This window comes from Myxocyprinus asiaticus, chromosome 20, assembly GCF_019703515.2.
Source record: "Myxocyprinus asiaticus isolate MX2 ecotype Aquarium Trade chromosome 20, UBuf_Myxa_2, whole genome shotgun sequence".
NCBI lineage: Eukaryota > Metazoa > Chordata > Actinopteri > Cypriniformes > Catostomidae > Myxocyprinus > Myxocyprinus asiaticus.
Window position 1 is genome coordinate 2,491,817 of NC_059363.1, and position 16,407 is coordinate 2,508,223.

Below are 16,407 nucleotides of genomic sequence, written 5' to 3' on the forward strand. Positions count from 1 at the left end.
AGTTACTCACCTCAATCCGGGTGGTGGAGGACAAGTCTCAGTTGCCTCCGCTTCTGAGACCGTCAATCCACGCATCTTATCACGTGACTCGTTGTGCATGACACCGCGGAGACTCACAGCATGTGGAGGCTCATGCTACTCTCCACGATCCACGCACAACTTACCACGCGCCCCATTGAGAGCGAGAACCACTAATCGTGACCACGAGGATGTTACCCCATGTGACTCTACCCTCCCTAGCAACCGGGCCAATTTGGTTGCTTAGGAGACCTGGCTGGAGTCATTCAGTACACCCTGGACTTGAACTCACCACTCCAAGGGTGGTAGTCAGCGTCAGTACTTGCTGAGCTACCCAGGCCCCCACATTATGTAACACTTGAGTTAAAAACAAAAGACTGAATGGCAGGGCTGGGTAAAACAATACAGATTTTATGATTAATCGCATTCATTTGGATGATCCTGATATTGATTCTTAAAGGAACAGTTCACCCTAAAATAATCATTTACTCACCCTTATGCTGTCTCAAACTTGTGGGACTTTCTTTGTTCCACAGAACACAAACAAAAGTAGTATGATTCAGATATGGGGTGTTTTTGTCCATAGTCAATGGTGACCAACACTTTCTAGCTCCAAAAAGGCTATAAAGGCAGCATAGAGGTAATCCATTCGACTCCAGTAGTTTAATCCATGTTTGATGAACTCATTTTTCACTATAAATCTTGACTTTTGGAGACTTTTGGTTGTGTTGTTCTATCTGTTAAATAAATAGCGCTAGAACTGCATAGTTGGGCCCTGATGTTATCATCAGTCAGTGTGTTAATATCTTTCATGGACGTCTGACATTATATAAATGTGTTTAGCACGTCCCTGTGAACTGAACTGTACTGGATTGTTTGCACTGTTGGGTTAGAGCTCTTTGCATACTTGCTTTAACATTTGTCATGTGGCGCAAATTAAATCTATTCCAGAGAGACTTTAAAGGGATCCGAATAGAAAATGTGAGAGGCTTTGCACAAGTCGGCAAAATTGTAAGTCTGAATGAAAGTAGCACAAATCTGTTGTTTTTGTTGTGTTCGTGCATATAATAAGATCTACGGCTGATATCTCGGAAAACATAAGCATTGGCAGACAGTGTAAAGGTGGGCTTTTATTCTTAAAAATGTAGCCATGTTTTTGTACCATCATTCAGTGGCATTACAAGGAGTTGAAAGTCTTTATCACTAACACTGCTATACAGTATCCTGCACTTGTTAGATGATTCCCTTTGAACACTAATTGCATTTCAAAGGCAGACAAAGTTTGCTATTGTATTTAACCCACTAATGATGCCTGTGTAAATCAAGTCTCTGTAATGAAGGTTTTCTGCTGTTCTTGTGATTCTACAAACAGCTGCTTCCACCTGCAGTGGGTTTTTCTCCCAAACAGACTGAATACAGAGTGTTTTCTCCAGAAACCTCAGCTGCCGGGGAGAAAACGCCTCTTACTGTATCTAACTGTCAGGATTTACTCTTATTACTGTTCAGCTATAGAGGATATACCGCCTCCCCATGCCGAAGGGATTTTTTCGTCCGGTATAGGATATGCTCGCTCTTTTATCTGGATTTCTGGATCATTATATTCCTCCTCTCCTCTTTTGTTCTGCAGGTTTGAGTGGGAGGTTTCTGGTTACAACACTGCCCACTATTTTTCAGTAAGTCCAAATTATTGAATTTCTATGTGTCTCTGTAGATCTTACTGAATTCTCTCAGGTGTTACAACAGAACATTATTTATTTATTTATTTATTTTGATGATGATGGTCTATACCCATAAAATGTTCTTTGATTTTATTTTTACTTAAAAATTGCATACGAATGATTATTAGAAAAAATAATGTATACTTCAAAATGATACATTTATTGCATTTTTTTTAATATATATATATATATATATATAATGCCAAATAATTATATCTGTTGCCAACTATCCATCTGTGCTGCAGTGCTAAAGATGGAAATTTCCGGAAATATGTATCAGCATGGACTATTGAGGATATTCAAGCATATGTTGTGGAGAGGAAGTGGGCGGCAGTTGAACCTGTACCAGGATGGAAATCACCATCTTCACTGCTGTAAAATATTCATTTACTGTCTAAAAAACATGCAGATTTTTTTCTTAAACTAGGGCTGTCACGATTATGAAACTGGGCTGATGATTAATTGTCATACAGGCAATTTGCAGTGTAATGTTTTAAAGGGATAGTTCACCCAAAAATGAAAATTCTCTCATTATTTACTCACCCTTGTGATATCCCAGGTGTGTATGACTTTCTTTCTTCACCAGAACACATTTGAAGAAAAATAGTAAAATATCTCAGCTCAGTAGGTCCTTAAAATGCAAGTGAATGGTGATCAGACTTTTGAAGCTCCAAAAATCACAGACAGTCAGCATAAACGTCATCCATACGACTCCAGCGGATAATGTCTTCTAAAGCGACACGATTGCTTTTAGTGCAAAAAAAATATCAATATTTAAATATTTTTTAACTATAAATCATTGCTTTCGTGTCACTTTATAAGACATTAATTTAACCACTGGAGTCGTATGGATGACGTTTATGCTGACTGTCTGTGATTTTTGAGCTTCATAAGATAAGTCTCCATTCACTTGCATTTTAAGGACCTACTGAGCTGAGATATTTTATTATTTTTCTTCAAATGTGTTCTGCTGAAGAAAGAAAGTCATACACATATGGGATATCATGAGAGTGAGTAAATAATGAGAGAATTTTCATTTTTGGGTAAACTATCCTTTAAGGTAGAGCTGCATGATTAATCGTTAAAATATCGCAATCTCTATTCAGACACCCATTGACAACGATTCTGCAATGTATATAAACGTTCCAGTTTGTAAGGTGGCCAAATTTAAATTTGAAAGCCGTTTGTCCAGCACAGTGCTTTGCAAACTGCCAGGTGCAGCCACGATTAGCTAGGAGTGTGACATAATCTCTGTTCAGTTCAATATTTTAATAGCCACCGATGCTACAAAAATACCGGCATTTCCAAGATCTGACTAAATTCATTCCCGTGCGCTGTTTGATCACAGCCGGCTGCTTTTAAACACTCACATGCGTGTGTCTGCACATGCACTTGTGTCGTGATGAATGCAGCGCTCCTGCACAAGACTCTGCACTGCTTTTAATCAAAATACCCCTCTTTAGGTGATATTAATGTAAATACAGCTGTTAATGAATTACCAGTGTAAACAGTCGGGATTAAATCTGCGCCGTCTTGATGAGATATTAAAGCAAACATAGCCGTTAATGTATAAGTAGAGACAAATTCCTTAAAATGTTAGATTGTCTAAATGTATATAAGCTGCATGCTGTCTGTTATAGGTATTCAGGCATATATATATATATATATATATATATATATATATATATATATATATATATATATATATATATATATATATATTACTTTTGTAAAATTGCAGTGTTTTATTGCATCTTTGCTCACAAGTGCAATTCAAAGTTAACATAGAACTGTTAATGAAGCTTTTTTGTGCTTGTTTTGATTTTTACTTTGCATGTGTTTTATTTATTATGCAGTTTTTTAACAGGATTTTTATTTTTATTTTTTGCAATAATCACAAGGTGCTGTTTGGTTTATAATGTATTTGTTGCGCCCCCTTGTGGACGTAGGACATTTTAAATTTATATATTTGATTAACAACTTTATTGCATTTTTGCCTAGACTGAAGCAGAGAACATTTTGTCTGTAGTAAATTATATGTTACTTTGTTTATTACCCTTAGGTTTTGTAAATCACTGAAATAAGCATTTTTCTTCTGAATCGTGATCTTTATTCTAAGCAAAAAATACCATAAGAAGTAATTTGTTAATATTTAACTTGGAATAGGTATATATGATTTCCTTTAAGGCTTTAAAAACTTGGAAAGTATTGCACAGGGGTAGAATGACACAAAAAATTATATTTTAAATATTAAAATATCTCCAAATACTTAAAATATGTCTCTCGTTTTGGTCAACTTTATTGGTCAACTTCACATTTACGCTGTTGTTTTTGGAACCCAGCTGACCTAATATTATAATGTATTATATTATATTATATTATACAATAGTAATATATTTCTGTCCTAATTTCTTCACTTTCAAGTTTTTTCACCTAATCTCACATTTTGTAATTTTATTAGTAACTAATAATAACTTTATTTGTAAAGCTCCTTTTAGCAAAAAAGCACAGAGTGCTTCACTCTATACATAACACGTCCACTTGGTGGGAAATGTAAGTCTTAAAAACAGACAGATTCAGCAGATCTAATATCCCTAATCTAATATCCACCGATCTAATAATTTTAAATCACTTTGTTCACTAACAGGATGTCAGGAACGGCTACTCTGTTTCAGCTGTCCGTGTGGATCAGAGTAAGAAATATTTTCATAATGGTTGTTTTATTGTTTTGACATAAAGCAATAGTTTACCCAAAAATTGCAATTCTGAAATCATTTACTCAACTTCATGTTATTAAGAATTTCTTCTGTGCAACACAAAAGGTGAAATGGTTTGACAACCACCAATCTCTGTGACCTTTCAATGTATAGAAGTAAGAAGTCTTGCGAAATTTATCTTTTTGTGTTCTTCATAAGAAAGTAAGTCACATGGGTTTGTTATTAACATGACTATAAATCTAGACTTACTGCAAACTGAAAGATCATACAGTATGTCATATATCCAATTTAGATTTTTGAAATGAGCATGTACTTCAAACTGAGTTTTATTTTTTGAAGAAACCTGTCAAATCTCAATTTTGGGGCCCTATTTTAAGAGCGCTAGCGCAGAGCTATGCTATAAGTCATAAGCGCAAAGTCAATGGGCATGGCCGTGAAGTTTTGGTATTTTCATGCAAGCGTGCGCTAAGTCTAGGCGCAAGTGGGTTTGGCGAAATCGCCCGCGCAATGCGCAAATGGGCTGGGTCAAGTGCAATTTAATTCTGAGGTTCTTCTCCGGTTATTGCACCATCTACGTCCTATTATATAGTCCATTTCATCTCAAGCACAGCACATTCATAAGAAGTTGGTTGTCTAAATGAACTGTATACAATGAAATAGAAGATTTGAAAATGACGTTCTTTTGTGCATTAGCTGCGTCCTTGATGAAAGTCAGGCATATTTCTATGACAGTGACACGCTTCTTTTATACACATGGAAAATATGATTCTCATCAGGATTTGGATGTACGCTCCATTACATTACAGAGATTGTAAGTATTATTAGTCATATCGATTAAGTGACACACACAAATCATGGCTAGTATTAACAGTGATTGTATCGGCACACACTTCACTTCTACTGGTCGATTTTGATTTTGAAAAGTTAAATTCATTGATTGAAACACAAAAAATTAAACCAAAAACATTTCTAAATTCAAATTACACTTCAAAGTAAACAAAAATATGTTCAAAATAACGAAGTGGTAAAAATAAATCATACCAAATCCATACATTTTACCCTCTCCAACAGCCTCTTTTGCATTTACTTAAAAATGAGTCTATGACAACAGGTGGAAAAATACTAATAAAAACTAGATCATAAATACAGTTGTAAATAAAAACATAATAATTATAATTAAAAAATAAACCATGACCTATAGATAGTTTTACACAAATTACATAAATTTGTGTTTAATAAAATGGCTACAACAGTGATTGTTAGGACATAATTTGATGTTCCACTATATTTTGGACATGAACTTTATTACGACCTGCTGGTGGAATCTCCAAACTGCAAATTAAGGAACTGAGTTTAAACTTTGCGCTGAGATAAGACATGGTTTTGAAATGTCTTAGCGCAATGACCTGCGATTTGCGACACTTCATTACCATACAGTACACCCCCAGTTTTCGCGCGTACACCTACAGAGAGCGCAAACATTCCCACCCATGCCCACTTGCGCTTTGCGCTGGCACAAATATTGCACTTAGAATTACGGTCGTAGCGCATAGAGCTGCGCTTTGCGCACTCATGAAAATAGAGCCCAAATTGAATTAAATACTGTAAATATAAATTTAACTCTTTTTTTATTTTATTTTATTTTTTTTATTTAACACAGCAAATCCACACACATCTGACCAGTACTTTGGGAATTCCTTCATGGTGCTCTTACGTGATATTTGCCATCATTACGCTCTTTATGGGACAGGTGCTCGGCCTGGTAAGTTTAAAAAACATAATTTTCACAGCATAGGTTAATGTATTATTCATTTTCATAGCACAAAGTGATTTGCATGAAAGTATCTCATGCATAAATATTTCCGTGGATGATCCATTGGCTGTACAGATCAAAAAAAAAAAATTTAGTTAAGGGAACCAACAAAGTGCACTTGACTTCATCTGCTGCGAGCCCTCTATAATGCAGATCGCACATACTTGATAACTTGCACCAGAAGGAATTATATAATCAATTTTGTAATAAAGATGGCTTTACATTATACAACTGAGTTGTGTAATACTGGTCGATTCTGCGGCTCTTTTGAGGATTCAGTGGGCGGTTCTCACATGTAGTGGAATCAAACTTTTTTAAAGTCAACTTCGTGCTTGTGTTGAATCAATTACTCAGTCTAGATTGAACTTTCTCCATTAGATGCTGGTGTTGATCGCTGACTGCATCTGGCCATCCAGACCAAAGCGCATAGACAACAAAACAGGTAAATCCAGATGCACTGTAAGAAAAGTCATTTATACCTTTTCAATATTTACACACTGTATACTGTATAAACTTTATTATAAAATGAGTTCTTAACAATGCTTTTAGTGAACTGAATGTTTATTTACTTTGTAAATCACCACACTCTGCTGTCACTGTCAGAAACCTGGTACTGATTCAAGATTCGGCCATTTCCAAAATAATGCATTGAAATTTACACTCACATGGGATGTTTCTTAGTTTCAATATGTTTGGAATGGCATACATAGTTCCATACTACATACTAGTGTTGAAAGAAAGTAGCATGTAGCATGTATACTGGGCACAGTATGCAAATATGTGCACTTCAAACAATCCAATATACTACTGTTCGGAACGTTTATCATTGCATACTGTGTGCTGTCCCGCATAGGCTTCTATTGGGGAAAGAAATAGTAGACAGTATACAGAAAATATTTAGCAGTATGCAGTTAGTTGTATGGTAGTATTCTATTGCAAATATTGACTTTTTTTACCAAAGTGAAATGATTATCAACAAAGATATTGGGCCCTAGTTTAAGAGTGCTAGCGCTAAGCAATAAGCACCCAGTCAATAGTCATGGCCATGAAGTTTTGCTATTTTTGTGCAAGCATCTTCACGAAATTGCACGCACAATGCGCTAATGGACTGGATCAAGTGCAATTTAATTCTGAGGTTCTTCTCCGGTTATTGCACTGTCTGCGTCCTATTATATAGTCCATTTCATCTCAAGCACCAGTGATATAAGCAAAGACATTCAAAAGAAGTTGGTCATGTAAATGGACTGTATGCATTGAATTAGAAGAATTGAAATATGGACTTAGGTTCTTTTGTGCATTAACTGCATTCTTGTTGAATATCAGGCATATTTCTATGACAGTGACAAGCTCCTTTTATGCAAGTGGAATTTTTTTTTTTTTTTTAGGGTTTGGATGTAAGCTGTTAAATCAAATCAAATCAAATCACTTTTATTGTCACACAACCATATACACAAGTGCAACAGTGGGTGAAAGTCTTGGGTGAAGTTCCGTGCAACATAGCAGTCATGACAGTGATGAGACATATACCAATTTACAATAAACTTCAGATTTACACAACACATTATAATCTAATGTACACATAATTACACACAACACAATATACAAATAATAACATACAATGTACAGTATACAATACACACAATATAGAATACACAGTATACAATAAAAATAGTATATATAGTATATATAAAATGTACAGTAGGTTGTATTGTACGGTATTGACATTCAGGCTGTTGGTTCATAGTCAGTTGCCAGTGTGTTGTTAAGAGAGAATATAATTTATGACAGTTCAGTGTGAGATAATAAGATTAATAAAGTGCAGTGCTGATGTATTTTGATCGTGAGAGATCAAGAGTTCAAAAGTCTGATTGCTTGGGGGAAGAAGCTATCATGGAGTCGGCTGGTGCTGGTCCTGATGCTGCGATACCGCCTGCCTGATGGTAGCAGTGAGAACAGCCCATGGCTCAGGTGGCTGGAGTCTCTGATGATCCTCCGAGCTTTTTTCACACACCGCCTGGTATATATGTCCTGGAGGGAGGGAAGCTCACCTCTGATGATGTGTCTGGCAGTTCGCACCACCCTTTGCAGGGCTTTGCGGTTGAGGGCGGTGCTGTTGCCGAACCAGGCGGAGATGCAGCCAGTCAGGATGCTCCCTACAGTGCTGGTGTAGAACCATGTGAGGATGTGGCGGTTCATTCCAAACTTCCTCTGCCGTCTCAGGAAGAAGAGTTTGTGAGTTCGAATCCTAGGGCGTGCTGAGTGACTCCAGCCTGGTCTCCTAAGCAATGAAATTGGCCCAGTTGCTAGGGAGGGTAGAGTCACATGGGGTAACCTCCTCGTGGTCACTATAATGTGGTTCTGGCTCTCGGTGGGGCACGTGGTGAGTTGTGCGTGGATGCCACGGTGGATGGCTTGAAGCCTCCACACACGCTAAGTCTCTGCGGTAACGTGCTCAACAAGCCACATGATAAGATGCGCGGATTGACGGTCTCAGACGCGGAGGCAACTGAGATTCGTCCTCTTCCACCACCCGGATTGAGGTGAGTCACTACGCCACCACGAGGACTTAGAGCGCATTGGGAATTGGGCATTCCACATTGGGGAGAAAAAGGGAAGAAAATCAAGAAAGAAAAAAAATTGTACTCTAATACAAGAGTAATATTTTTAAGTAAACTTTAAAACCCTCAGGCTTTTATTTTGATGGTCGGAACACTCCAGGAAGTCCTGTAAGTGTCTGTATGTGGACTAGTTCACAGTAGTTTAATTCACTTCTTATTCAGAATCTGGTGAAATGCTCCTCCGGTGCCATTCTAAATTTGTTCTGAAAACAGACGTGCTTTTGAAGCGTCTTAGCGCAATGACCTATTTCTCAGGAAAATAGCAAATTGCGCTTTGCGTCACTTCATTAACATACAATACACCCACAGTTTGTGTGCATACACCCACAGATAGCGCAAACACTCCCACCTGCGCCCACTTGCATTTTGTGCTGGCACGAATGTTGCATTAGAGCTCAACTTCATTACACGTAGCGCTGCTTTTAGTGCACTGATGAAAACGGAGCCCACTGAGTCTTAAAACTCACTTATAAGAATGGCAAGCAAATCTTTGTTATTTTATAACTCATAAATATCTATGTGATTTACAGTTACTTATATAATTCCATCTAGTCGTGAAATTGCAGATGCAAAATTGAAAATGTCATATTACACCAACCCTACCTAAGCCGCTAAGAAGCTTAAAATTGTCTACAAGACTTCAATGTTTGAAAGAATCAATGAGTGATGTGCAATCTTACATGGCCAATAAACTTCTCACAGTGAAACACTTTAATATTTGTGTCTCATGTAGTTTTGACTGTGAAAGAGGACGTGTCGGATGAAGAGGTGGAAGACATCCTCTCAGAAAACAAACGCACATCTGACCTGGACAACGAGAGGGAGAGAGTGTCGGCTGAAGGGTTGACCGATGAGGAAGGACAAATCACTGACAGTTGCAGTGAGCTGCCTCCACCAGAGGGGGCAGCTGAGTGCTCAATGAGAAAACGCAACCTGCAGGGGCTGAACACTTCAGAGGGCACTTAATGCGTGCCTGCTGTCAGTGCTGTTGCCACCGTAAAGAAAATGGCCATATCTGTAAGATATGCAAAGTGACGCCAGCTAGCAATGACTTTTGCACCATACGTGCAGAACGTGGTTTGCTCATTTGACACTCTCCACGCATGGTTAAATTGATTTATGAAGACTAGTTCATTTATTGCTAAAATTCTGATGCCAAACATTTACAGACCTACTTTTAATAATATATTTTGTTTAAATGCCAAAAATGATACGAATGAGCATAAACACAATTTTAATGCTGAAGTCATGTTTACAATGTATTCGGGTATTTCCATGAAATCTGTGAAGAACATGTCAGGGTCACATTTCACCCCAAAAATCAAAAGAAATAAGACATTTAATTATGCATTAAAACAACGAAGCAATATTTTTTGCACTGTGTCATTGTTTTTATAAAACATTAAAAACATGCAAAATAATTATTCGTAATATCAAAGTATTTTTACATTTACTGCATTTAAATTATGCTGATTTTAATTAGTGTATTTCAGTAATTTTGTAATAAAAAGTCAGCATTTTTATATACAAAATTGAATGTATTATAGTAATCAGAATCATGATTAAAAATAATAACTGCTTAAATATTCAAAATTAAAATCACTGGATGCATTACAATAAATAGATAAATTAATTTCAGTAAAAATGACATTTTCTTTAACAAAAGTAATGACAATTTTGGGTGAAAATGTGCTAAATTATCATGAAAATAATGAAAAAAACTTAATGGTCCTAAAATAGGCATCATTTTCTTCATGAAAAATAGAATTACTTTTTTATAATTATAAAAAATTATAATATATATACATATATATATATATATATATATATATATATATATATATATATATATATATACATATATTATTTTTTATTTTATTTTTTAAAAATGTATGTATTGTTTTTTTTTTTTTTTTTGGTGAGAAACAAGATCCCGACAAGTTCTTGAAAGGTTTCACCCATTAAAGCTGTTGTTTTACCACAATCCGTTCATTGAAAGCTTCCATGTTTATCCACGTTTAACATTCCTGTCCCACAAATGAATTCCTGCTTTTTCAATCCTGACTGTTTTCAGAAATTTCAGAGCGCACATTCTTAAAGTATGATGAAAATGAAGAGTATTTCTTGCTCTGTTGCAGCCGTCCACACATGATGCATTTAGTGTTGAAAAGCACAAACTGTCCATAACCATCATTACATAAATACAACACATTAACTAAAGGATGCTTTGTGTACAAGGTCTCAGGTCTAAGTACTTCTCAACAGCATAAAGACATTCTTTTGTACGGTGTAGATTTGTAATTTCCTGAAATTGCAAATGGATTTTTTTATTTGTCCTTCAGAACGTTTACAAAGCCTTTAGTATTGAAATTGATGCAGTCTTTAAATGGCTTGACAGTCAGTTGCCTTTAATTTTATACTATTGACAGACTGTTTAAATTTGTATAGCAAATAAATGTTTACCTGGTGAATTTAGTCAGTTTTGTAAGTAGTAACAAGCACAGAAACGCACCAGCACGTTAGATGTTCCTGTGTTTACCATTTCATATGATGTACAAAAATATCCACCGTCATTTAGTGTGTTGTGTCAGAGAAGATTCTGATTTGTTAATATCGTACAAGGTGTTTATAACTGCTGATTTTATGTGTTCATTAAACAGTTTTACTTGAAAAACAGTCATTTTTCGTGTCAGTGTTTTGTAGATCTGTATACAGAGTTTAAAACGATTAAAGGATAATTAGAGGAAAGTGGAGCAAAAAGAATAAAAAAGCATTTAAAGTGCTGTATTTTCAAACAATAACTTAAAGATGCACTGGTGCAGAAATTTTCACTGATTATTATTTTGGCAGAAATGGACAATATATACACCTTTTGCATGTTGTTTTTAAAGAGTTTTTAATTTCACAATAAATCTTAAATGTAAAACATTTCACAATATTTCTGTAAAATTAGAAATGGAAACTTTTGCAATTGTAAATTTTAATACACAGTACAAAACATGGACAACTGTAATAATTTAGAGACCTGGCATACAAAAAGCACATACAGGTAACCTGCTGTTAGAATAGAAAAGAATATAAGCTTTGATGTTATCTGCATCCAATATCAGCCTGACGGCAAATGAAAAAGTAAAAACTCTTATATTGGCTGATGCTGATATGGAAACGATATATCATGCATCACTATTTATATAAAATAAAATGTCACAAAAACTGTTTACAAAATGTACTGTATTACAGAAATGAGACACCAATTAACATCATACATAAAGATTCAAAAGTAAAAACATCTGCAAGCATTATAGTGAAGATAATGAGATTTTTCAAGCTTTGTCATCCACCAGGGACAAATTCAAAAATCTGATTGCATAATATGTAATAGGTGGTTAACTGCTTACTGGCTCAAAAGAGTCCACTCTTAAGTCTCTAAATATGGCTCAGTTCCCTCTTTCATTGCAAGGCAATGGGATTTTTCATCTGTCTGCCTGATGAAAATGCCCAAGTCAGATCTCTGAGTAAGTAACAGCACACCTCTTCACAACAGTTGCATATGTTGAGTTATCAATCATGTATGTACACAAAAAGTGCTGGATGAGTTAAATACCCAGGTATATATGTATAACAAACAGCACTAATGATATTGACAGTCTATTAGTAAATGAGCCTTCTGCTCTTCTGTGAATCTGCAGCTGTGGACTGAACTCAGACATATACAGTAACTGCACTGTAACAGTTATATAAATCTGCAGAGGAGGAAGAGAGAGATGAAAAACCTACACACACACATACACAGAAATTTGTTCTGGAGGAGAAAATACTGCAGTGATTAAAACTCCTTAAAAAGAAAATGTCCAGTTATATATTTAACCCCAAAATCAAAAGAAAAATAAATATTATATTAAATTATATAAAAAGAAAATATTTTTGGATTAAAAAAAAAAGCAAAGCCCATTTTGGATCATTAAGATTTTCTGCATTGTGACATTATTTTTTATGTTAATTTGTAAAGTATTTAAATATGAAGGCTGCATATATTTAATTTATACTAATTTAAATAACAAAATTTGCACTACAGTACTTTTTTTACTGTTATACAGTTCAAAAATAATGCATTACAGTAATCAAAATCTAAAGAGAATCACAAGTGATGATTTCTCAAGTCAGATGTTTCTCGGGGAATGGCCCTAGCCCTCACCCTCCGATCCAACAGGTCCCAGACGTGCTCAATGGGATTGAGATCCTGGCTCTTTGCTGGCCATGACAGAACACTGACATTCCTGTCTTGCAGGAAGTCATGCACAGAACGAGTAGTATGGCTGATGGCATTGTCATGCTGGAGGGTCATGTCAGGATGAGCCTGCAGGAAGGGTACCACATGAGGGAGGAGGATGTCTTCAGTGTAACACAGCGTTGAGATTGCGTGCAATGACAACAAGCTCAGTCCAATGATGCTGTGACACATCGCCCCAGACCATGACGGACCCTCCACCTCCAAATCAATCCTGCTGCAGAGTACAGGCCTTGGTGTGACGCTCATTCCTTCAAAGATAAACGCAAGTCCGACCATCACCCCTGGTGAGACAAAACCATGACTCGTCAGTGAAGAGCACTTTTTGCCAGTCCTGTCTGGTCCAGCGAAGGTGGGTTTGTGTCCATAGGCGACATTGTTGCCGGTGATGTCTGGTTAGGACCTGCCTTACAACAGACGTACAAGCCCTCAGTCCAGCCTCTCTCAGCCTATTGTGGACAGTCTGAGAACTGGAGGGATTGTGCATTCCTGGTGTAACTCGGGCAGTTGTTGTTTCCATCCTGTACCTGTCCCGCAGGTGTGATATTCGGATGTACCAATCCTGTGTAGGTGTTGTTACGCATGGTCTGCCACTGCGAGGACAATCAGCTGTCCTTCCTGTCTCCCTGTAGCGCTGTTTTAGGCATCTCACAGTATGTACATTGCAATTTATTGCCTTGGCCACATCTGCAGTCCTCATGCCTCCATACAGCATGCCTAAGGCACGTTCACGCAGATGAGCAAAGACCCTGGGCGTCTTTCTTTTGGTGTTTTTCAGAGTCAGTAGAAAGGTCTCTTTAGTGTCCTAAGTTTTTAGGACTGTGACCTTAATTGCCTTCCGTCTGTAAGCTGTTAGTGTCTTCACGACTGTTCCACAGATGCATGTTCATTAATTGTTTATGGTTTATTGAACAAGTATGGAAAACATTGTTTAAACCCTTTACAATAAAGATCTGTAAAATTATTTGGATTTAAAATAAATTATCTTTAAAATACAGTGTCCTGAAAAAGGGACGTTTCTTTTTTTGCTGAGTTTATATATGTGTGTGTGTGTATATACAGTTGTGCTCAAAAGTGTGTGTGTATATATATATATATATATATATATATATATATATATATATGTGTGTGTGTGTGTGTGTATATATATATATATATATATATATGTGTGTGTGTGTGTGTGTGTGTGTGTGTGTGTGTGTATATATATATATATATGTGTGTGTGTGTGTGTGTGTGTGTGTGTGTGTGTGTATATATATATATATATATATATATATATATATATATATATATATATATATGTGTGTGTGTGTGTGCGTGTGTGTGTGTGTGTGTATACAGTACTGTGCAAAAGTTTTAGGCACTTGTGAAAAATGTTGCATAGTGAGGATGTCTTCAAAAATAATGATGTAAATAGTTACAACATAAAAAAGTTAAATCAATAATCGGTGTGACCACCTTTGCCTTTAAAACAGCCCCAATTCTCCTAGATACACCTGGACACAGTTTTTCTTGGTTGTTGGTAGATAGGATGTTCCAAGCTTCTTGGAGAATTCTGCAACAGTTCTTCTATCTATTTAGGCTGTCTCAATAGCTTCTGTCTCTTTATGTAATCTCAGACTGACACGATGTTCAGTGGGGGGCTCTGTGGGGGCCATGAAATCTGTTGCAGGGCTCCCTGTTCTTCTATTCTAATCATTTCTATTTGCAAAAGTAATGTTTGGGAGTCTAACATTTATATTTCCAATTGACACACTAAAGCTGAAGACATAAATAACCATCTTAAGACAAATGTTTTTATGAAACATCTTATGTGCCTAAGACTTTTGCACAGTACTGTATATATATATATATATGTGTGTGTGTGTGTGTGTGTGTGTGTGTGTATAACAATATAATAATGTATTATTTTTACAATTATATTATTTAATATATTATTTATTAGTTTATATCATATTTTAATATAATAATACAGTATGTAAGCAATACATATTTTAACTAATAACTAAAAATTGAACATTTCAGTGCATGTGATTTGCATTCATAATTTTTAAAAATGTAAATTTTATATAATTTTTATACTTTTATTTTATTCTTTTAATTATATAGAGGGACAGCATAACAAAAATGAAGCCTTTCTTAGGACTTTTTTTTATGTATATTTTCAAGACTATCAGGCGCATATTCTCTAAAGCATTCCAGATGCTTTATTATTGTGATTTTTTTCTTATTCTTATTATTCTCAAAGATGATTCTGATTACATTCTCATTATTGTACTATGGCATTTTATTTTATTTTTTTTACTTTATGTCAAACCATCATAATGTTGACAAGAATTACACTTTTTCTAAATGTTTTTGCCCTAATTTTAGACTCTTGGGTTATGTGGGGTCAGTTCTGCTGAGTTATAATTATGTTCGTTTATCTTGGCCTCGAGCGCTCATGTGGGTGTATGAACCCCAGAGAGCTGGACACACCAGCAGAAGAGCGTACAGTAGAGTCTGCAGAGCAGAGACTAAAATTATCCTGATGAATAATGCTATAGTGATAAATATACAATACATACAATATTTACAAACATATTTTAGAGAGAAATATGCAAACATGACGTCCTTCCAGGTCATACATATCCGGTAGAAACATAGAACAGATGTAGGGGAAGACCGGGGTTAGTTGTCACAAGGATTATTTCAAGGTTTTGAACCAAAAGTCTAATTACAAAATGTATAGTTTCTCTAGCAGTGGCTATCTATGTTGATTTTAAACACTTCAAAACGGTCTTAAATTTTTGGTGAATTATACAGTAAAAACCAAAATGTATATTTTTGTTATGTATGAGTGTATACAGTAAAACCACTCTGGTATGCATTGAGCGTCAAATATATAATTACGGTAGATTTTTAACCATAAGACAAAGATATTTGTCATATACAGTATGTCAGGTTGGGACAAGTTGTTATATGTTTTCTATGTTGTAATCAATTTTTGATGTAATTTTCAATCAATATGCTTTTTTAAAAATTATTACTTTCAACATGTTTGCTAAAAGAATGGTTTGATCATTTGTATGTTAACTTTTCTACATTTGCTGTTTTTAATGGGCAATTACAGTGGAAAAGTTCACTAGCTTTTTGTAACCAAGACTTTATCTATATAGAAATAGCCTCTGAAAAGTAAACCTACTCAATGGAATATTCACTGGAGTAAAAAGTGTGACAGCTAGCCCCGATC

The 16,407-nt window shown here is 35.6% G+C and overlaps 1 protein-coding gene across 1 annotated transcript in view; it reads left to right on the forward strand.

Annotated features, from left to right (window-relative positions):
- LOC127410734 (thioredoxin-related transmembrane protein 1-like) overlaps positions 1-10,614 on the forward strand; it is a 12,218-nt gene extending 1,604 nt beyond the window's left edge. Inside the window, exons 3-8 of the mRNA XM_051645941.1 lie at positions 1,646-1,691; positions 1,982-2,110; positions 4,384-4,429; positions 6,114-6,215; positions 6,645-6,708; positions 9,618-10,614. Coding sequence (XP_051501901.1) covers positions 1,646-1,691; positions 1,982-2,110; positions 4,384-4,429; positions 6,114-6,215; positions 6,645-6,708; positions 9,618-9,850 — 620 coding nt within the window. The 3' untranslated portion in view covers positions 9,851-10,614. The remainder of the gene's footprint in view (positions 1-1,645; positions 1,692-1,981; positions 2,111-4,383; positions 4,430-6,113; positions 6,216-6,644; positions 6,709-9,617) is intronic.
- Positions 10,615-16,407: the final 5,793 nt, after the last annotated feature.